At 41.1% G+C, this 24,198-nt stretch overlaps 1 protein-coding gene across 1 annotated transcript in view; it reads left to right on the top strand.

Annotated features, from left to right (window-relative positions):
• Nucleotides 1-24,198, top strand: part of LOC139669559 (voltage-dependent L-type calcium channel subunit alpha-1C) — a 412,800-nt gene that overhangs the window by 188,474 nt on the left and 200,128 nt on the right. The window contains exon 3 of the mRNA XM_071550062.1: nucleotides 17,885-18,024. Coding sequence (XP_071406163.1) covers nucleotides 17,885-18,024 — 140 coding nt within the window. The remainder of the gene's footprint in view (nucleotides 1-17,884; nucleotides 18,025-24,198) is intronic.

Consider the following 24,198-nt stretch of genomic DNA (forward strand, 5'->3'; position numbering starts at 1 on the left):
CCACAGGAATGCAGGCATGTTGAGCAGAGATATAGCTTTCAAATGAGGCAGAGTCACTACAGAGCTCAGGGTACAAAGCAAAGAAAGCCTCTCTGGTAAAACAAAGTGCAGAATGTGGGAATTTCTCTAATTGAGGTAGGTTGTATTTATCTAGAAGAAATTAGTCCAGAGAGAATGACACTTCCAATTCATGAGGGAAAAAATGTTGCGATGTTAATATCACATCGTATTAAATTGTTCTGAAAGGAAAGTTTCCAAAGCAGACTTGGGATTTTGGGTTACAGAGCGATATAGATGACATGGTACATTTTCAAATCTTACTCAGAGGTTAGATATAAAAGTGTATCCATTAAAATACATTGGTGCTCATAGGCTTGTATATGTGACAGCACTTCTTTTTTTTCCCCCTTTCCTAAATAGCTGAATTTCAAAGAGTGAAAATCAGAAATAGAGTTGCTGGTACTCTTGGGATGTTTTTTTCCCTAAACACCACCCTACTCTTAAACAGGAATAACTGCTAAAAGTGCAGTATTCCTCTCAGAAATTACTGCCTGGTAAAACACAGACCCATAAAGATTATTTTAGGCAGTTTTATGGCTCACCTTAGCAGAGTGCAAAGCACAAGCCCTGGTGAAGGGAAGGGCACTGCAGGCACAGCTGGGGCTGGAGCAACACCATATGCCTCTTCTGGGCTGCTTCTGGTCTTTTTGGTGCACCTATCACTGGTTATGAGAGGCCCTGATCTCCCTCCTTCCTTGCTCTCGCTTCAATGCTCTGGAGCCTCAGCCTTACCAAAAGCAAACCAGAGCAGATTAGTAAGGAGTGTGGTGAGCTGATGTTAGGGAAGAATGCGTACTGTCAACAGTGAGGCAATATTGTCTCCTTTTTATTTATGACCTCCTCAGAATTTGATCTCAAATCTCCATTTTCATCAATCTACCCACAGCATAAATTCTTCTGATTGCCTTTACGGAGGAGTGTCAGGCAGTGAGCTATTATAAGGTGCTTATTTTACAAGAGATACCTAGAGATGTACATCTTGTTGTGCACTCAGTAGGTACGTATCTCATTATACGGTTGGGTTTTGTTCTGCATTTTAAAGAGAAGAGGCCTACTGCATTATTTTGTTGCTGTTCTGGAGAGAGCATCCTGTTGGGTAATGTTTTAGTCAAACTGAATCACAGCTTTGCAAGAGATGTTTTAGTTCTGCAGAGAAAGAAGAGAACATAGCAACAGGTAGGAGGAGCAGCAGGTTGATGCACAGGGTCTAACTCAACTTCATAAGGATGCTGACTACTGGCCCAAGTCTGGGTTTATAGAGTAGGAGAATTCTGTTGTGTAGAAAAGTATTGGAATTCCTTGTCTGGTGAGTGACCATGCAGCCTTGTGTTCCATGTGAGGTGCTCTATGGCCTCCTGCACCCCAACCAGCAACCAGCAGTGGGTTAAACACCAGTGAGGTTTCAGCAAATGAAAGTACATACCAGCTACAACACAGTGGATTCCTTCTGCTGTGATATATCATGTATCCTCCCTCCTTTTAAGCATGTCACAACAAAAGGTTGCTAAACTGTTTTTGACAACTTGTTCAGACATAATTTTCTTGCCGAGAGAGAATTTTGGTGCTTCTGATCCCCACTGGTTGCAGCTGCATTTGTGATGTCTTGGTATTGTTTGATGTTACCCCGCAAATGTTACCAAAGGTGTGTTGCTAGAGCACTATATATTGAAGTAGTTTACCAAAGTGAGCCAAAAAATATCCTTCTTGTATAACAACGTTTCTTTGGCACCTCACAAGCTTTGCATGGTATGTACATTGTATCTGTGGTGTGTGATAGCCAAGTATCCCCCCAGGATTCCACCATTCCACTCCTGATTTTGCCATAAGGTGGTAATCAGGTAGGTCCAATTTCCAAACTTGTGTCTTGGTTTTGGACAGCTTGTGTTTTGGAGATGGAGATCCAGACACCTGCACTCTCAGTTGAACCTCTGGAAATCCCTGTATATAAAAAGAAAAGTGGAGTGCAAATCTAAGCCACAAAAGAGACAAAAGGTTAGAAAGATGGCAGGAGGTGCAGTGTAAGCAACAAAGAGGGACAGACAGCAACATCTCAGTTTTCATGCACCAGGAATTAATCAAAGATTTCTAAACATTTAGACAAGGTCTTTTCATGCTTGTCAGAGGTTTGTCTTCTGTAAATTGTTATTAGCTTGTTAGCTGGTTAAATCAGTCAAGTCACTGTGCCAAGCTCCTATCCCTAGAGGCATCATCACTCCAATTAGTCAACAAACCACTTGGTGTCTGAAAAAAAAAAAAAAAAAAAAAAAAAGAATCAGGCTGTCATTGCCCTAAAATGGGTACTTAGACACTGGAAGACCTCAAATCATCAAATACCTTTATGCTATGTATTTCTCAATTTTCCCAATTGGGAAATGGAGGCAGTTTCTCTTTTGCCCATGGGGTATGATTTATATTTTAATTCATTCATTACTGTCTGTGAAGTCTATTGCAACCTTTGGATGAAGGAGACTGTATTTACCCAAGCTTGTAGTATTACTTTGAAGACTTTTCTGATCTATGGAAATCAGTAGGTTCTGTGGCCTAAGCCAGATTCTCAGCAATTGCTGACTCTCTGCTGCTTGTAACAAGGAAACTCCAGAATTGCTCCAGAGACATAAGGAGTTCAGCAAACCACTAATCCCCACATTTCTCTAAGTCCAGGATTAATTACAAGTATGCTCAACAAAGCTCATAGATTTCTGCTGCAGGGACTTTGTGGGCCCAAAGCAAAAGAGATCAAAAGAAGACTAAACATTCACAAGGCCATGTTCCCGAACACCCTTCAGAGGCAGATCCGCTGAGGAAGAGAAACTTCTGCTGTAAATATTACCAGCCTAGATGAGAATCTGTCAGAATGATAGTGCTTGGGATTCTTTTCAGGGAGGGGAAAATCCCTTCTCCTAACTTGGACTCTACAACGTAATCTTAGAAAACACCGAAACTGTACCACAAGAACAGAAAAGCTTGCTCTGTTCCAGCTCGATTGCAATGACATTTCTAAACAGATCAGCCCTGGGGACAAGCCTGACTTCTGTTTCCCCCAAGAGAGCTATTGAGCTCTTATTTCAAATGATGACATATGGAGGCATTCCTTGAAATCCCTAATGACTAGTAGATTTCTTGCCTAGATCTGCCTTAGCTGCATGGGTGTCAAAAACATTCGGAAAGCCTATTCACTCATGAATAGAAAAGGGCTGTCTCCTCCTGTCTTTCTGTTCCAGACCAACATACAGCTGTCTCCATGATAAGACAAATCTGGCTGGATCTTGAGGCCATGGACATCTATGAGAGCCTCAGGAATACAAAAGCTGTGGCTGGAAGACACCCTGGGTAGGCCATGCAGTCATTCTAACCCAAGGGAAGGTTTAACTTCTAGTGGTTCAAAGGCTGCAACTTCCCAGCCAGTGTCACAACTCTTCCACCAATACCAGCATCCCAAGGAGAGGTTTTCTTAATGTCCATCCTGAGTGTTCCTCAGTGTTCCTTTTGCCAGTGTAAAGCCACTACCTCCTGCTGTATCCAAAGGGAATGCAGGCACACAGGTTATTCACCACCTCTTATCTCTCTGTGCTCAAACTCTCAGCAAAGCTTTTACTCTGAGGTCATTTTTCTGCACTTCAGATCTGTGTTCAGTTCTGGGCCCCTCAGTTCAGGAAAGATATTGAGGCGCTGGAGCAGGTCCAGAGAAGAGCAACAAGGCTGGAGAAGGGACTGGAGCACAAGTCCTATGGGGAGAGGCTGAGGGAGCTGGGGGTGTTTAGCCTGGAGAAGAGGAGGCTCAGAGCTGACCTCAGCACTGTCTAGAACTACCTGAAGGGAAGTTCTAGCCAGGTGGGGGTTGGTCTCTTCTCCCAGGCACTCAGCAATAGGACAAGGGGGCATGGGCTCAAGCTCTGCCAGGGGAAATTGAAGTTGGAGATCAGAAAAAACTTCTTTCCAGAGAGAGTAATCAGGCATTGGAATGGGCTGCCCAGAGAGGTGGTGGATTCCCCATCCCTGGAGTTTTTTAAACTGAGATTGGCCGTGGCGCTGAGTGCCATGATCTGTTAAAGGGACTGGAGTTGGACCAAGGGTTGGACTCAATGATCTCGGAGGTCTTTTCCAGCTCAATTGATCCTATGTTTCTGTGTTGGTCTCTGTTGGTCCATCTGAAGTCTGTCCATGTATTCCTTCATTCACAGAATTTCAGCAAAACTTTCACCCCTGCTGTGTGTAGCAGAAGGATTTTTTCTTGCATCTTGTGGCTTGTACATTTGTTTACACATCCCAGCATGTTGTTTGCTTTTTTTTGTTTTGCAATAGCATGACATTGAGTCATATTCAGTCTGTGATTGACTGTTACCCCTGCAGCCTTTTCTGAAGATCTAAAGCACTTAGATGATGAGACAAACTTATTCTTGGCAATCTCATCCTTTCAGTCAGCTCCAGAAGACTTGTGGGATAATTCAGACCTATTAGAATCACATCTGCAAAGCCATACAAGAGATTTCACTGTCATTTTCTTTTTCTGTGTAACACCCTAACTGAACATAATATAGCACAGTGACTCTAACAGCACCGGTTCTTTGTAATTGAACTTTTTATCAAGGGAACGATTGCAAAAAGGAGGCCAATTAAAATTAAATAATTTCTCTCCGTTATTTTATTTTATTGCATTTGCCATAGTCCAGTGGCTTCATAGTCCTCCCTGCTTATTTTTTTCATCTGCTTGTGAAAACCAATTGTGTTTGAAATAAAGCAAAGTGAGACAGCATAGGAGAGTGAAACAGGGGACATGCAAGTGACAGAGTTGGAAGGTAGCTTTTGGAGTCATGCTTGGGGGCTTGAGACAAGTCCTTATGATATGCTACCCTATGAAAGTTTTTCTACATTTTTAGGAATTCTGATGGATCCTATAAGGAATGAATTGTTATGCAAGAAAAAAAAACTAGTTTGGAAAATTTCAGCTTAGACTGATTGGCTAAAATGGAAAGACATCAACAAGAAACAGAAGTGTTTGCAAAAACTTAATGATCATCCCCTTTCCCATTCATAAAATATTCTATGAACAAATTTTAGGTGGCTGTGTTTGTTCTTGCAGTCTGTCAAAGGATCAGAATAAACTGTGGACTGAGCAATGCTTATTACCTGCAAAACCTGTTCTCCTTCCATCTGTGTGCTACTAATGGTACCAAAGACAGTCAAAACAGAATAAAGGAGCAACATAAAAATTATTTTCTGGCATTTCTATGCTTGTTCTTTTAACACCCTTTTTGCTGTTCTGTAAATAAAACAGCTTATTCCATTTAATTAGAGTTTTTAATTAGTTCCACCATTGAGCTCAAACATTAGCATAGCACAGTTTAGAGACAAGTAAAAGGAAACACTAAAATCCCCCCAAACCTGTGCAATTGAATTTAGTGTAACTATAGAATAAAACTTACTGTGCTGCATTTTTACTTAGTTCTTGCTCATGCAATCCTTTTAGGAGTTGATGGAAATTATGTCTCAATAAGGACTTAATTTAAAATCTGTTCCATGAGAAATTTCATAATGGTTGTCGAATTTGTATTTTTAACGTTTTTCTTTCTGAGTCTAAGCTTATTATACAATATTTTTTAAAAGCTTTGCCTGCAATTCCGATCACTTAAGGTATTACTATTTGTGATGTTAAATATGTATTTTGATTTGATGTTTTTGAATGTAACGTGGTAGTCTTCAGTTAAACACAGTAATCACTGGAAGATAATATGATAGGAGAATAATTGTCTTAAAATGGTATCCAGGACTTCATCCAGCTCCTGCCACTTTTGCAGTGGCAGCAAAGAGCCCAGCTTTGCTGTGTGTGACCTAAAATATACTGAAAGCAGAGTAGGAGAACGGAGGGGTAAAAAGCCAGAAAAGGTCACATGCTGACACTGTGCAGCCTGTGAGGCCACGAGGAATATGAACAGAGCACAGAAAACACTTGCACTCCATCAAAGTTCAAGTACAGGCGTCAGCTGTCTTTTGTTTCTGTGGTGTGAGCTGGGTCTTGGCCAGCAGCAAGGCAAAAGTGATGGGGTTAGTGTGTTACAGATCAGTCAGAACAGCTAGTCGGGGTGGGAATCTTGGAAGCCATCCACTACAGCAGCCTAGAACATTAATAGCGTTAAAAATAATTTTCAGACAGATCAATACAAATCCTGTTTGCTTCGAGCCTGAGGGTGATTGAAGAGAAAGGGAGCCTTGGGAACAGAGTGAGTGAAAACTGTGTGTAACATCTTATTTTCATCAAGTTGAACAGAAAATCTTTGAAATGCAAGTCCATTTGGCAGAGTGCTTGCCAGCCCTGAGCAGCAGTGTGTCTGACATAGGGGAACTCTGGCTGAGTTCTTCAAGCTCCTTTCCCCGAGAGTGACCCCCTCCAGTGATGGGCGTCGGAAGAATTTCACTGTAACTGATGAAAGGGAATTCAGGTTGTGGGGAGGATTGAGATATCTTTTTTTTTTTCAAACAGACTTGATGAAACCTAATTTTCCCTTTAGACAGAGATCCCACAGACTGCAATATTTGCTGGAGACAGAGCCATTCCTGAAGCCAAGGAGTATAGGAAGTCTCTGCCTTTTTGTAAACTAGCCAGAAGCTAATCAATCTGAGTTTTATTAAAGGGCATTATAGGATACTAATAACATTCCTGACCTCTCATTGTCCAGACTTTTCATAGTTTTTATTTTGAGTTTATCCACATGAGAGTAAATATTGTCTTTAGGGTTTATCATAGTAAAAGAAAACACAGGTACATTGGATGTCTGTCCCCTGGCATGAAAATTTGTAGCTCACTATAGTTCTTTATAGACTTTTTGATTGTAAAAAGTATCATGGGTGCAATCTTCTTTTCTTATTAACGTCTGAACTTAATTAGAAATCCTTCTTCCTTGTTTTTAATTAATTAAATGCATTAGCCTGTGTTAACCCATTTCAGAGCTGTTTCTCTTTTTTCAATTTTCCTTCCTGCTGGTTTTGCCACTCAGGCTGGTGGAAATATAGGCATTGTCTGTGAAACTCCAATATTTCAAAACATGGGTTTGTTGAATATTAGAATGAAAAATTTGAAGTATTGTGTTTGTGATAGTCTCCCTTTTCTAGGGAAATTCTCAGAGACCTTCAGTGCAGAAATACCAGAGCCTTGTGTTTAAACATCTTTATTGAGCAAAAATGTTTTTAACATTCCCAAATCCATGTGTTTGGCTCACTTAAAGCAAATCCAAATATTTTGTTATGACGTGGCCTTGCGTTGTTCTGCACCCACCCAAGCACTGCTGTGCACCCTGTGAGATTGATCTTGTGTCCTGCAGGCTGAGGTTACACCAACTTGACACCTGGACCCAGCCTAACTGCATGGAAGGTGGTGGCATCCAGTGAGATTATTAGTTTGGCCCTTTACCCCTATAGTACACACACAAATGAAGACAAGATGCACACTTGTCTTACAAAAAAAATGAAAATACATGCTCCAGTTTGACTGGGGGAGGTCGGGCAAGAATCCAGATTGCATTTTCCAGCTTCTTGTCCCTGAATCTGTTTCAACATCAGGGTCAGCAGAGTGGTTCTTGGGAGTCAACCAAGGGACAGAAGAACTAGCAAAGTTCTTGGTGTTTTTTAGTTTGCCTAAATTAGCAAAACCTGCTAAAAACTAAAGCACTTCTTTCCCTTCTCCTTGCCCAGAAGGAGTTTTGCTACTCAGCAGAGCTGCAGCCCCGTGAGCTTTATCTCTTTCAAATGAAGTCAATTTCTATTCTCTGGGTACTGCACAGGTCACAGTCATGTTTTTAATTACCAATTAGCCTTCCATTAAGGAAATAAAATGAGTTTTATGTGCTGGTTGTCAAAGGTCCTTAGAGCTGCCTCATTTCATGTGTCCTGTCTGCTCAAGCAACAAGCAAAGGAACAGAAACTTACTCGGGGTAGTAAATGAAACCTGAGAACCTTTGTCCCACAAAAGGAGACATGCAGAAGCTGCAAGGACTTTTCATTTTTCATTGCCATACAGTTGTGTTTTTCCTGTCTGCCATGAGCACTGTGAACAGAATGTTAAATATGCCCTTAAGTTACTCACAGAAAGAAAAGGTCATACACACACACACACTCCATCTCCCTCTCCCTTTCTGTCTTTCTTTCATGCATGTCTCTTGTGTGTTTGTATGAATGTGTACAATGAGACCCCAACCTAGAACACTGAACTGTGAGACCAATTGCTTTGCCACGAAATTTCAAGAGGGAGAGGTTATAAATAGTCATAAATTCAATTTATTTATAAAGCATTCCCTGTCAGGCGTCACTGCACAAACAATTATAAAAGAATTGTAGTAGATTAAAAACATAAATTTAGAGCATCATAAAAGTGATCGGATTGAAATGCATTTGACAGAGATGTTTTAAAAGTGGGATTTGATGAGCTCTTCTGGGTGGTCAGTCTGAGAAAAGTCTCTGTCTCTTAAAACAGAAATTCATGGCTGATTTCTGTAGGGGCTCACTAGCAACTCTCCAGTTAGGAAAGGGTTAGGGAAATTTTCTAGTGTTGCATGAGAAGTTGTAAAGAGAATGAAGAGAACTGGGCAGTGATATAGAAAAAATTAGTAACAAAATTCTGACTGATTAAGACTCTATTTTATTCCAACCTGGCAGTTATTTAAAACCTTGTAGGACCAGATAATTTTTAGAAAGTACAAAATAAAACAAACAAACCCCAACCCCCAAATTTCTGAAAGAAAAGATGCTTCATTAAATCAGGGATATGGAATAGAACTCTTCCACACCCCCTTATCCCGTGAGGGGACTGTAACAAACCCTTGGCACACAAAAATTCTCATTATGGGTATATTTCCAAAGGAACTCACTATCCACATGTTGGAAATTCAGTCCTTCATTTTGGTGCCCCATTTTTTGGTCGTCTCTTAGAAAAGATGATCAAATACAACTGTGAATGTTTCTCAGTGTGCCTGACAACAGTCTGAGCTTACAGGGCAGACATTCTACAGTTGTCATAATGTTGACTTCGAGCAGTTAAAAAATCATGTGTAATTAATTTGAAATTACTAAATCTCATGAGAGAAGAATTACTTCTCTTTAGCAGTCACATGCTTGAGATTCACCTTTGGTAAGCGTCGCGCTATCACTGTGAATATTAGAGACTGGTTGAAAAATAATGTGCTTAAAGCACTAATTGTGTACTGATGATTGGATTAAAGCGATATCAGGGTAAGAATTCCAGATCTACAACTTCAGGAACCAGCCCAGAGATGGTGCAAACCATTAAAATCATTAGAATTGGTAGTGCTGAGATCACTTAGATAGTTTCCAAAAGTAAATGTAGTTGCATATCCTGCTTGGATGATGCGTTGCAGAGAAGACCTTTTAGGAACTGTCCTAATGAATCAATATTTAATTAGATAGTTCTCTAGAATTCCTCCTAAAGTGGGATATATGTCTACTATTGTGTCTGAAAACAAAGAACTCAATATTTAACACTAGCAATTTTTTAATATTGCTAATAATAATAAAAAAATTCATAAAATGGAGCTCTGAAATGTTTTATGGCTGATAATTTGTGTATCTCATTGCATACAGGATGCAGTTCAGATACCTGAGCATGGTGAGTAGTGATGCCATGAGTGACCCCCCCAAAGCAGAACTCCAAGCCACGTTAGTGTAGGGTAAGATAAAAAGTAAAGGTCCTTTAATAACACAGGGCCTATGGCCCACAGGAATACAGGATGACATGCATGTGCCCCAGTTCTTGTTTCCATAGCTTTTATAATAAGATCTCTCCAATCATTGCTTTACACATTTCTCAGTCCAGCCCCAGTCCCACCCCTGGTCTAACCCCTGGAATTGGGTCTGGGGTCGTCAAGACCCTCTGTCTTCATCCTCTCTTCTTCCTCGGGCACACAGAGGTCCCTTGGAGTTCATCCAGTTCTGGCTTTTGGGTCACTCTGACCTGTGTTTATGTTTTGTTCTGTAGGTCTTCTGATATCCTTCAGCTCTACCTTGGAAAGGAGTCTAAACAAGATTAATTAACTAAAGGAATTTAAGCTCCCTGTTCTGGGACAGGGGTAGCGATAGAAAGGCATTAAACTTAAACTGTTAGAAATATTAACTCTCTAAAAATCTACTACTGTGTTCCTAAAATCTACAAAATGTGAAAATCAGAACAAAAACCCCTTTGGCATCAGTAGCCAATTTCTGACTTATTTGAGTCATTTTGGCAGCTGAGGGAGACAGGACATGCCTTGGGATGATCCCAGCTGCTGTACTGGGAGTGCTCTGATTTAAATGGATACTTCTGGTATCCTGCCTTTAATCGGGGATTGGTAGACACACAATTGATTGGGGTGTTCCTAATGGCTTTGTTAACCTTGGAAGAAGACACTGAGTTGCCTCCCTGCCTCTGAAACTGCATAAAAGGAACTGGTAAAAGCCCTCTTCTAAGGGTGAATTTAATTCCTGGGCATGGTAACAACACAACACCTTGCCATCTTTTAATTTCTATCCAGAGATCCTAAATGAGGCTCTCTCTGTCATAAACTTTATGCTGCCTGCTCTAATTTTGCTTCCTCACGGAAGGGTAATCTCTTATTGGTCTGATCAGAATATAAAGTGACAGGTCATTTCAATTTAATCAGAGCAGGGGACAAAAACAAAAAGACTCTTAGGCTACAACACTTTTTGCCTCTTCAGAGCTGTTTAGGTTGGAATATTTTTACATGCCATGTTTGGATGGCTTCAGTTCTTGGTCATGCCAAAGAAAAACTGAACCCAAAAGGCACGTTCTCTGAATTTAACTCACATTTAGGCAGGATCTTATTGTTCTGTTTCAATTAAAACAAAAAAAAATCTTGAGCAACAACACCTAAGAGATTTCTGCTATTGCCAGCCAAAGATCATAAAGAAAATCTTGTATATGTTAGGCATTGTCTAGTTAGCACCAGAGTCCAAATTTTAGGTTTGAATGGATGCATAATTCTTTATAAGTCTCTAGAAAGGTGCATGCTTGACCATCTCTATTGTGAAGAATGAGACATCCCACTGGGAAGAATTGATGTGCAATGGAAAGGAAATATCAGGTTTGTTGGATTATTTTGAGGACTAGAGGTGCATTTAGGATGACAAAATATGCATATAGAGCCTCAGAAAAAAATAGGGGTTGAACAGGGACTTTTGTGTGTTGTGTTGTCTCATCCAAATTTCAACCCAAAGCGAGGCTGTCTTCAAAATTAAATCAAGCTTTTCAGAATCTTGTCCACTATAAAGGTTTCAAAATAATATTCTTCTTGTAGTCATCAAAATGTTATTGGTATGTCAAGCCTTTCTGAAATGTAGGATTCCCAATAATTACATAATTCTGTGTAGCTGAAGCTTGTTTCTCCACCTAATGCTAGTGACAAATGTAGGTGAAATTGCTGCTAAATCACAACAGCAATGGCTTTCATGGTCTGTATTTTGGTTTGAGTGAATATGAACATATGGCTCACTGCAAAGGAAATTATGTTTGTTACAAGGTAACCAGCTCAGGGGGTTGACCCCCATGTGCCTTGGCTTTGCAGTGCAATTGGACTCTGACCCAAAATGTAGTTCCACTAAACACATAAATAAATTCAACTTGATTCTAGCCAAAGTGCTCTAAGAGAAAAATAAGGACCTTAGGTTAGATTCTGTGAGACAGCTCTGCATGAAGTATTGCTTGATTTGCCAAGAAACCCCTGAATACAGGGTGCCTGTATCAGGCCTATAATCATTCAAAACTATTTATGTCCTCTCTTCTATTCATTTCAGAGGAGGTTCTTTAAATACATTGTGGGCATGTTATGAATTATCATAAAGTACCAAAGGCTGGCTTGCACTGTAGTCCTATTTTATAATTGCTTATTTCATATTAGTGAGAATTCTTTGTTTTATTCTTCTGGTGCTGGACACCTTTTAAGCAGCTGTATGTGAACATATCTCCCATTTGCCAGGTGGTATTTCTGCAGTGCTTGGTGTGAATTTAACTGCTCACTAGAAAACCTGACCCTGCCTTTGGCTGGGGTTGCAGAGAAGGTAGTGCTGATAATATTTGGAAATTAACATTTCAGTAGCTCTCCCGAGTTCTGTTTACCAACACAGTGGGTTAATGTTTAGTCAGATGCTTGTCAAACACTTTCTTCTTTTGGCTTGTTTAATCCTGGTCAGGTAAAATCAGGTAGTGTTCTTCTGCTCAGTTTTCGGGAATACTCTTTTGGGGGAACATGTAGAAAAAGGGGTGCTGTGTTTTAGGACCAGCATAACAGCAAGTGGAGTTATGTTCAGCAGTATGGCATCTCATCATCCCTTTCTCTTTATCAAATAAATGGATATGGCCACTTGTTTCTGCAATGGCAGTAATTTTTAAGCAGAAATTAAAAAATAAATCCAAACGTGCTCTCTCCTTTAAGAGTTTAATTCCCTCATATGCTCGTGTATAGCTTTTATGCATGCTCAGCTGAAAATGCCTCCTGAGTAACTGAGGACACTTGGAAGAAACTCATTGTCGACAAACCTGTCTTAAAATCTGCTTTATTGAATTGATCCTTCAAGTGCACACATGTGGGTCTTCCTCACCAAAGGTTGAAGTTATTAACGCTAGCAGGAGTCTCCAGGTCAGCATATTCACACAGTGAGGATATCCCTGTCTCAGATGTGATGATAACCTGTAGTCCAATATACACAGAACGCTTTATTCATTAAGTCTCTGGGCCATCTTTCCCAGCACAGCAGTTCAGGCTCCAGACTGCCCATCAGAAAAGATTATTTTCCCTACTAGGAAAAAGTCTGAGTGTTTCTTCTCTGATTTATATCTTTCAGAGTCTATTTATACAAGTAATGCCAGAGCATCCTATATGACAGAGGTCCTTAAAATATTGCTGTTTTACTTGGACTGAGTATTTGCATTACTGAAGAAATGCATTCTCCTGTGTTTAAGGAAGCATTAGGGAATAATAATGCAGACTCTGACATCTTAAGATCAAACAGGCAGCTTCATAAAGTTTCTGGTTGTGCAGGGCTTGTGGCTCATTACTTCAAACATACAAGCTGTAGTTTTTGTAACGTGGTTTGTAACATGCTGATCAGAATGCAAGTAGAGAGAGGCAGCAAAGTCTGAGAAAACCTCTAGTGACTGAAGTTTAGATTGTAAACTCTTTAGAGTTGTGTGTATGAGATGCAAGAGCCTGATTGGAATTTGATCCTTGAGTAACTATTGCTAAGAAAATGTTCTAACCTGGCAGTGCTGCTGGTTGGATGGAGTTTGGAGAGCTGGGATCAAGACAGAGTGAATCATTCTGATGACCATTTCTCAGAAACAGCACTGGGCTGCTCGCTCTCTGACAGGAGAAAAGCCTTATGGCACCCTACAGTAATTGCCTTGGATTTCCTGTTTTCAGACTCCTTTTATGAACCCAGGATGACATTAGCTACAGTTTAAAAATTATAAACAAAAACAAACCTATGACTTCTTCGGAAGGCACGTGGGATTAGAGGGGTTTGGGGTTTCGTACTTAATGCAGTAATCCTCTTTTAGAAATGTATTTTAGAGCCTTAACAGTAAGTTAATGTTTGTTTCTTTGTTAAAAGTAAGATGATGTACAGCTTGTTTCTTGGCAGTGTTAGTGCTGGCTGATGTATCAGCTAGAGTAGCTGATGCTTATGTCCTATATCTACAAAAAAACCCCAAACAAACTCAAATAAACAGTGGTAGAGCAAGTCTCAGAACACATGTGCTCCAGGGACTGGCCATTTTTCTAAAACTTTAATCCTTCCTCTTCTTCCACTCATATTTTGTTTGTGTTTTTTCTTTGGTTTTCAAAACATTTGCATCACTATTGCCCAAGCAGGAAGCTCCTGCTTTGTAGTTCTACAACCTGCAGTGTGCTTCATATGCCTCAGCCATGTGAGCATGGTTCCCATTTCTAAGATACAAATAAAAACATACTGTTCCTTCTTTCTTACAACTCCAAAGTAAATTCCCTCTCTTTTGATGCTGTGGTTTGGATTTGTGTTTCAAGGGGCAATACTGTTGTTATCTCCTTTCATTCTCAGTCAGCTCTCCCAAAGAGAAACACTGATATTTGTCTAGTTTGGTTCCTTTCAAAATTGTTCCAAATTGGCTTCTCTGAGGAGTTGGGATTATGGATGCTTTGCAGTGTTATGTCCGTCCGTTGGAAGGTCTAAACATGGAGCCCTGGTCTACATAACCTGTGAGAGCAAAGCCTCAAATGGGCAGTCAGAAGTGTAGATGCCCATTGTGCAGCAGCAAATTTATTATTCTGTGGCTGCAGAGGGCAAAAGGTGGTGCTGTCATTTCTGTGCTGAGGCAGGGAGTGGTTTAGTCGTGTCTGTGGGCTCACTGGGCAAGGTGACATCAGAACTGGGACTGAAATGCACCTTTAAGGGGCCCTGTTATGCTGGGTCATTACTGAGTTATGCTGTGTTCATAAAGGCTCTTCAGTTTAATAGTATGAGGGGAAAAGGGAACACAAATTAATTAGTAAGCTTTTCAAATTGTTCTTGAGTCTGAATAGGAGTAGCTTTCTGAAATGATCTTGGAGCAGCTGCACTGTTTAATCTCAGCAGTATTTTTCCTTCACTTTTAGATTCTGAAATCATTAATTTAAGTGCAGAGGATCATAAAAATCTCTCCTCTGCTCAACATTCTGTATCTTATGTTCATTTCAGAGGCTTTTATAGAATTTTATTTTTTATGGAGCTATCCACCTTAATCGAGGCGTTGTAAGAAATTTATTGAAATTGCTTGTAGTTATATATGTATATATTTATATATCTACATATAAGTGTATATATATGCACAGGTGTGTAATATTTTGTTATATTATTACCTCAATAACATAGTTCAACAAGCAGCATTTTTGTAATAACAAAAGAGGTGTCTGTAGTCTCATAGGCATCTTTAGAGACCAAAAGATATAAGGCTCCCAAACCCAGCCAACTGGAATCTGTGACTTGAAATACTGTCTGTTCTGTGCAGTATTAAATATGAAAAAAAAAAAGTTGTTCCAGAATTTTCTCTAGTATTTGCTTTCATGGACTTTTTGATTGTACTAGTATAGGTATTCCAATGAAGTTCATGGAGTGGGAAGACTCTTCAGGCAGCCCTACTGCCACAGAAGCAGCACGAAACCAGACAGAGCTGGCAGCAGGACCTGTCCCTGCGTGCCTGGAGGTCAAGGATAGTGTGTGCTGTTAAATTGTTGGGCACAGGATCAGCTTTAGGCTTTCCTCATCTATTGTTCTGCCCACCAGCTTCAAACTGGACCTGGAGCTGTTAAATGGGAGGATGGACTCCTGGACATCCCTTTGTACCTGTCTCAGCTGTGGCCACTAACAGAAGTTTTAGGGGAAGGCTGTTTTTTAAGGCCTACAGCCCTTCTGCATGAGCCTGTGTTTGTGTTTGCACAGTGGGATGCTGGATGGACCGAGTGTTCAGGGCAGCCTCAAATGCAGAATGAAGAGACATTTGGCCCTTTTTGTGGGAGAGAAAGAGATCTTGCCCTCAACTTTGGAAAGCCCTTGGCTGAAAGAGGGAGTGAGTGAGACTAATTAGTGTGTTGGGTTGCCTTAAGAGAAATCTTTGTTTCTGTCTTAGAAGTTTATTCATCTCTAGTGAGGCCATATCCATCCCAGGCACAGCTATCCCTACTCCCATACTCAGTTCAGGGCAGATTTTTCCTCCTCAGAGCCTATTTCTGTCCTTCTCCAATCTCTAAGTAGGTTTTACTTTGTCCTTTCAGAGCTAGGGCATTGCTTCTCAGGCAGAGCTACCGTGGGGTTGTGTCGGACCTTGGGCTACACTGATAGGGGCAGCACAGAGGTGCAGGGTAGTCCAAAAGCCCACATAGACTTCCCACTGCACAGTCATTCTGTATTACTTCTGGGTTTTATTTAAGAGACTTCATGACAGCTAGTCCTGCTTTACAAGTGTGTGCATAGAGGTCAATCTTTTGGGTCTATTTGGCTATGATTTGTGTATTAGGAGGTACTTGCTCTGTTGTCAGCAGCAGTGGAAGAAGGGCTGCCCTGTTAGTCCCTTCTAGGAGCTTCAGGCCATTATGGAGCCATTATGGAGCTTTTGCAGGCCATTATGGAGCGTGCAGGCCATTATGGAGCTTTTGCCTGTAGTCAAGCCCATGGTTGGATTCCTGGTTGTTAGTACTCATGAGCCAATTCCTGGGCTAAATGAAGTAGTAATTACTATTTGTAGAGCTGGGGACACAGCCCATACTACTATTGTGTGCTGTTGTTTCCCTCTCTGAGTTCAAGGGGAGGGAAATCCTTAGTGTACTGCTGTGTCTCCATCTGGGACAACAATAGACAAATTCTGTGCTGTGGGTGTGTTCAAAAGCTTTACTACTGGATCAGATAACCACAGAATGATACTTTTTCTTGGGTATTCCTTGTACTAAGCACTGGGGAATACTGTAGGCACTGTGAAAGCATCATCTGAGGGAAACCAGGAGTATTTTAAAGCACAAACATTTGCCTGCCACTGTCAGATGGAATTTCTGAATCATGTAAAATATCACATTAATGTAAACATACAGATAAACTGTCAGTTGCTTTTTTGAGCTTCAGGTTTCTAGTGAGTTGTTAATTACCTGGAGCTGAATGGAAGATATCTAAATGGGCAGCTGTCAAATGATGGAATGATTTTTTTGTAATCCTGCACATTTTGTATTGCTGTATATGTGAAAGTGTCATCCACACATTCAGCTGGACAGAGGAACAGGGCAGATAAAATTTGGAGCTGAAAAGCAAAATAGTGACCTGCCTGACTGTCTTCCTGGGTATTCTTCAAGATATGACAGGACTGCCTAAGATGTTTTAATTTGTATTTGTCTCATTTTATTTCTTCAGTGTGATCTTCTAATAAGTTTGTCATTTAACATCACAGGGACCTGGTCTCCTTTTGCTGTTACATGGTTTTCAAGTACTTATCTCCCACGCAGCACTTTTGTAGTGATTACCTAATGCTGCAGTTTCCCTCCCACTTAGGTGCAGGTCCCTACCATTTCTGCAACACCGCTGTCCTTATTCCACACTGGGGCTAAAAGCCCCAGGGATGAGATGATGAGCCTCTGTACTGCTCCAAAAGCCTGCTTGCTTGTCCTGAATCAGACTGTACTGAAACTGGAAGTGCCTTTGTTTGGATGTGCTTAATTGCAGCCTGCATTTCACAGGGACATGTACATTTCTAACAGAATGACTAAAAGCCTCTAGTGTTAGCCTGATCTGTAAATCACTTACCACCAATATTCAGCCTACTTATTCCCCAGCAATAGAAAAGGGAATCCCAAAGAAGGCTCAGTTTGACACATGCATTAATCTCAGGTGGGATCCTCTTATTTTTGCCCATCTCTCTCCCCAGTATTGCATCCATCAATGTTTCCTCTCCAGAGGTAGAAAAGGACCTGATGCAGTTTGTTCTGATGGCTGACAACATTTGGCCATGTGTGCTGCAGAGATCTGAGTGCTTGGATGCTCCTCTTGGCCCCGTGTCCTCCTGCTTTGCACAGGCCTGTGCAGGAGTCATCACTGCCAACACAAGGGCAGCAAGTTTAAGTGTCTAACCAAAATTGACTGCTGCTGTCCTGTCAGACTGACTGCAGACTGTGCAAGAGTGAGGAGGAGAGCCCTTTGGCAAGCAGGCCATGTGTGTGAGGTGCACCCAAGTGGAGAGTCAGTGGGTTGGAGGCTGCACAGGTGGACTACAACAAAAGAAAACACCCATTTTGTCACTCACACTAACCATTATCTCTCTTGTTCTCTTCCCCAGGAACGAGTGGAATATCTCTTTCTCATAATTTTTACAGTGGAAGCATTTTTAAAAGTAATAGCATATGGACTTCTCTTTCACCCCAACGCTTACCTCCGCAATGGCTGGAATTTACTAGATTTTATAATTGTGGTAGTAGGGTGAGTACCAACAGTTTGGGTTTGAAGGCACAGTACCCATGGGGATACTGGCAACCTTTGGGAGCAAGAGGGTGGGGGAGTGCTTGCTGCCAGACATATGGGTGGTGTTAGAGGTTGCTGTCCATCATGTTCCTGCTACAGCCACCATTTTAATGGTTTGCAGGATATAGAAATTCAACTGCTCTTTGGGGAAAGGGATAAAAAGAGGAAGAAGTGCAAGGCCGTTGGGCAAAGTCAAACACCTGAATATGCTTAACTGCAAGAAAATCCCTTTGTTTTCACATCTGTGTGAATATTTAAAAAAAAACCCTAGATAATCTTTTAATTAAGAGTTGGATGACAGATAAATTCTGCCATCTTGTGAGCTTTTATGGGTGTTTCTCATTAAGAAAGGTGGATGAAAAATTTAAACCCCACGTTTTCCTACTTAGAAACAAAAGTAAGTTTTTCAGTTCAATTGCATTGATTGGCCGATGATTTCAACACTTTTAATTTTGACCCTTTTAATGTTTTAACCTTTTTAAAGAATAATTTTACTGTTGCAGATCAAATTGCTACTTTGAGCTGCAACCTTTCTAATCCCATTATTCCTTTCCATGTTTTTCAAGCTTGGCATTTACTTTACTTCAATAAAAGCAATGTAATGCATGTTCTGCTTTTTCTACCTAAGGGTAAGAGATAAGCAAGGGATTTGAATTGTGGTTGTTGAAGGGAAGAGGTGAAGGATAAACTACTGCTGAAGACAAGTGAACAAGTATTTCTTTGCCTGAGTAATCTGTCCCATCCTCCCACCACTCCATTGTTAGAGTCTCATCGCCCACAAAAACTTGTAGTCTTTTCACCTCTTTACCATGGAAATTCTGCATCACCTCCTAGGGAGAATGTCAGAAGGGACTCTCCTAGTCATCAAAACCCCCTCATAATTTCTTTTCCAATCTCTCTACCTTCCTGACCATTTTTGTTGTAGCCCCAAAATATTTCATCAGCAAACTGCTGTGTGCTACTCAATCCCTCCTAGTTTCCATCATCAAGGGGAAAAGTGGGTGGAAGGAGAATTCCCAGCGAGGGGGAGGAACAAGAGGCTGAAACCTATTCTTAGTTTCAAGACCTCTCTGCCTCTACATGGGCATAATGTTCCTCCTTACAGCAATGCCCATTGTCTTTCTGCTTTGTTCCTACTCGCAGGCAGAGGATCCAATAACATATTAGTAGTTGAAAACTGGAAAATCCCAAACACCTCCCCTGGTATTGATGTCCAATTCCACAGTTGGTTCTGCCTTTGAATGCCCTCAGATATCCCAATTGCTTGGAAATTGCTGCTTAAGTTGGAGAAAGATTGGAGAAAAAAAGGCCTGTGAATGTGATTATTCCATTTCGTTTTTATGAGAAAGAGACATTTTAAAGAGAGGACATATTACCTCCTCTTCTTCCATTGGAGTGCAAGAGAACAGGTCTCTAAAAATCACAGAGCAGCATTATATCTAGTTTAAGTACAGTCCTTTTCAATTTTCCTGCAGTTAATCTGCAAGATGATATTCAGGCTGAAATTAATTCTGTTGCCAATGACAGAAGCTGCAGCTCTCAGCTCTGCTTTTGCCTCCAGCAGGTCTCAGTCCCTAGATGGGGATCAAAAATGTAACTGGGGAGGGATTACACGAATATAATAAACATGGCCAAGACCCCAAGGTCTCTGTTAAATAGTAACAATCTCAAGTGACAGATTCCAGTTCAAGGCCAGATGGGTTCCTTTGATGTTTATCTGTTTAAACTCACTCCTACAGTACCACAGCCCAGGCTGGTGTGTTGCTTTTCCTCTCCACAACCCCTCTGCCAAATCTACGTGGTGATACCATCTGTTCCTGCTCTGCCCTGTCTTCTTTCCCTAGGGGCTCTCTGAAATCCCTCAATGACATTATGTTTAAACTTCAGTGTATTTGAGTATTTTGCCAGGGAGGAAGCCCCATGAAAAATGTTAAAAGAAATTCTAAGGAGAGGGGAGGAAGAGAGCAAGTGGTGATAACAGTATATTCTTGTGGTGCTTTCCTCTGCCTGTTGATAGAGCCATTGGAGAAAGCTGAGTAATTTGAACACAGCTATGACACCAGGCAGAGGGATTTTTGGAGTCAGTTTTAACAAGGCCACAGGAATATGCAACAGCAGCAGAGGGGAGCACTGAACACAACTGATACATTTTCTGGTGAAAGGATGGACTTCAGACCTGTCGAGTTGTAGAGGCTTATTATTCTTGAAGTGTGGGAGAGCTGCTTGTTCATGAACTGTCTCTTATGGCTTGATTCGAGCTTATCTTTGATTAGCCTGTGACCTTCTGTAGCAGCACCATTAAATGCTGCTTTGAAGAAAAGCATCTGTGTGAGGGTATCAATCAGAGGCTCTACTAATATCATCACTTAAGAGTAGAGACCACACCCCTAAACTGCCTAATGAGGCACAACCCACAAACACTAATGGTTAGTCAAATTGTCTCCTGCTGGCCCTCTTTTGGAAAACGTTAAAACTTTTCGATTTCACAGTGATGTCCTTTAATATTAGGCTGTTGGAGGAAATTTCTTTTGAGAGAAACCCAACTTGCCAATGCTGTGATAGAAAAATATCTGTCTTTCCTGGCAGTGCTGTGGCTTGTCTGCCAAGCACAGGCGTTCTCCAAGGACCTGTAGCTTCTGCCAGAAAAAGAGGTGGTGTAATTTGAAAGGCAGTCTTACTTGGGAAGGTAAGCAGTGAAGGTGTGCAGAAAGGATCTGAAATCAGAGCAGACTGGAAAATGTGGTCACAGTAGATGTCTTTCTGAAGGCCTGTGGGGAGTTTCTAACTGGCAGATCCAAACCCTTTGACACTCACAAATCACAGGTGAACTGTAAAACACTGTGGAAAAAAAATCTTTGTTTTTTATTAATTGTTTTTATACTTAAGAGCATTCTTTCAGCTATGTTTTTCTGCTGATGTTTGGCCTTAGATATACCAAGCCTTCTGTTTTATTTCTATATTCTGGAGGCCCTTGACAAGTTCTTATTTTTTATGCTGTAAAAATCAAGGTGCACTCCCCAGAGAGGAAGAGATGAGGAACAGGTTACAGCCTTATCATGCTGGTGTTGGGGTCATCTAGCAAAGTGAAGACCTTTTTGATATTTCAAATGTCAAAAGGAAAACAGAAAAAAAAAAAAAGAAAAAAACCCAGTGAAGTTAGCTTCATATTTCACAAGTAAATGCAACAAAACCAAAATAAAGCAACCATGGAGCCATGGAGTGTGTCAATACATGCATGCCTGTGATAGAAATTTGGTTTTCTGCTGTTATAGTTCGTGTCTGTCAGGCGAATTTAAATTAAGGCATAGTCATGTCACAAGTGAAATTCAGAAATCAAGATGCTGTTAATTTTGCTTCATCTGTGGAAAGTGTTATATCCAAATGAAAACAGGGTGTGAATTTAGGGCAGAAGATAGTTAGGTGGAAGGAAATAAGGCTGATTTCTGTATTTTTTTCATGGTGAGATTTGTAGTGGCCACAAGTGGCCCTCTTGCATTTTTGTGCCATCCAAACTTGGATTTCTCTGTCAGCACAGTGTTCTCTCTCACTGTACTTGGAGCATGCATTTCAGCTAACTCACCTACTCCCAAGAGAAGGAAAGGACTTCACCTCACTCCCCATACTTACTGGTAGCTTTTCCCAAAGGTTTTTATAGAATCATAGAATCAATTGGGTTGGAAAAGACTTCCAAGATCATCAAGTCCAACCCTTGGTCCAACTCCAGTCCCTTTTCCAGATCATGGCACTCAGTGCCACGGCCAATCTCAGTTTAAAAACCTCCAGGGATGGTGAATCCACTCTCTCTCTGGGCAGCCCATTCCAATGGCTGATTCCTCTCTCTGGAAAGAATTTCTTCCTGATATCCAACCTAAACCTCCCCTGGCAGAGCTTGAGCCCATCGTGCCCCCTTGTCCTATTGCTGAGTGCCTGGGAGAAGAGACCAACCCCCACCTGGCTGGAACTTCCCTTCAGGTAGTTCTGGATGGTGCTGAGGTCACCTCTAAGCCTCCTCTTCTCCAGGCTAAACACCCCCAGCTCCCTCAGCCTCTCCCCATAGGACTTGTGCTCCAGTCCCTTCACCAGCCTTGTTGCTCTTCTCTGGACCCACTTCAGCATCCTTCATCAAAGAGCACAATTTCCCAGGTAAATATAGCACAGAAGGGCTTGTCTTTTTCTATCAGTAGCCTTACGTCTATCCAGCTGTTTTAGTCTCAGAAAACAACAAGCTGAAAAACTAAGAGCATTAGGTAGGTGTAGCCTCTGAGTCATAGGTGTTGAAGGAGGTGGTGAGGATAATGAAGCAGGATTGGCAAGATGTAGTTTAAATTTGAAGACATTCAGTAGGCCACATGGAGCACAATCTAGAGCCCAATACAAAAGGCAAAGAAAGTGAAATAAATGAGAGAAATCAAAACTTGAAATGCAATGGTGAAAAGTAGGGTAGATGTTAAGTTTGGAGTAAATGCATTTAAGCAGGATTAGTAATTCAAGTTTAAATGTAGGTTTTTTAATGAGAAGCAGCAGGAATTACTGCAAGTTATTCCTGAAGTCCAGTAGGCAGATGACTGTGGGTGCCTCAAAACAGTGTGTTTAACACATCAACACAAATAGGACCGGCTGGCCTGCAGTGGAGCTGCTTTATTCTGGGAAGGCAGGTTCTGGCTGCAGAGGAGTGAGTTGCCCTACTGGTTGTGTTTCTGCTCCTCCTGAACTAATTTAGGACATGCACAGCTTTGCTTAGGCTGCAGAATTCTGGAGCAGTCTGTGGTGTGCTCACTGTATGAATTGCAGGAGAAAGACACTTGGTGCCTGATGACAAGAGATGCTCTCAGGTGAAACGTGGAGCCAGTAAAAATGGGGACCAGGAGAATGAGCTGATTCAGAGTCCTTGAGGTTTCTAGTCTTGGAGCTGAAAAACAGCATTAGAAGCCTTTTTGCAGTAAATTCTTTTTCCTCCAGAGGATCCCAGGAGACTGGGACTGTTGTATAGGTATGTCACTCATCATGTAGTGTGGGAATTCTGTTGACTAGGAAGATAGAAACGTTTGAATATGAAATAGAGCACATTGCTAGAGCTTAATCACCAGCTTACTGAAAATACATTAGGCCAAATTTGACCTACAGTGTTTGTATTATGAAGACCAGCAGAAAATTGCAACTGTATAGTTTGTGTACACAGCTCAAAAAATATATACATTTAAAATAATTCATGTTCTTTGCATCAGCCCTTGTTTATCTGTCTTCATGATATTTGTAGTCAATGCAGTATTTCTCATAGGCTCTGTTTTTGTCTTTTCTGCATCCTGCTTCTCAGTCTGCAACACCTACAAACTCAGCATCCAACCTCCCCACACAGTTTTTCCCACGCTTGCTACCTAGTTGTTAAATCTTTCTGTGGTGCTTGAAGTTGAGGCTTTGAATAGATCTAGTTAGGAGTTCCTCAGTCAAAGTTGACAAGTTTTATAAGACTCTTAATATGGTTAAAAGAAAAAAATAAAAACCAGCAAACCAAACCTGCTGAAGAAATGAATTTCACATTTGCATTCCTCTAATCCAAATTTTTTGTAGGGGTTTAATACTGGGGAAATTTTTCCTTAAGTGTTTCAGTAAATGACTCCTCCTTTTCCTATCCAGGGTGAGCTCTCTATGTTTGCGGCCCTATCAGTAAGATTTAACACAGGCTGCAGACATTGTTGCTCCTTGTTAAGCAATTGTCCAGCTTGGCCTCTGGTAGAGGAGGTTTGGGACCTCTCTGTGGAATATGCCAGGCAGGACCTATGGCTGAGATCCTGAATGAGGCACTGCAGGCTGCAAAGTCTGAGGAGAAACCAGCCAGTGCTGCATCCAGGCCACTCTAACTGGACTGTTCTGAAATCCCAGGCAGTTTCTGTAAAGAGGTCTGTGGTACCTCCATGGCAACCTACGACTCCCAGACAAGCATTTTCTATGGAGTGCCAAACATCCATTTAAACTTGAACAGCTTTTAACCTCTGCTGAATTTGGCTGGGTTCAAGCTGATGGTTTCAAGGCTGAAAGCAGTATCATTAGCAAATTCATGAGGAATCCATTCACCCCCAAAGGTACTAATGTTTTACCAGAAAAATGGAAGCTGCTTCCTGAAAGCTAATTTCT

This window comes from Pithys albifrons, chromosome 3 (genome assembly GCF_047495875.1).
Source record: "Pithys albifrons albifrons isolate INPA30051 chromosome 3, PitAlb_v1, whole genome shotgun sequence".
Classification (NCBI taxonomy): Eukaryota; Metazoa; Chordata; class Aves; order Passeriformes; family Thamnophilidae; genus Pithys; species Pithys albifrons.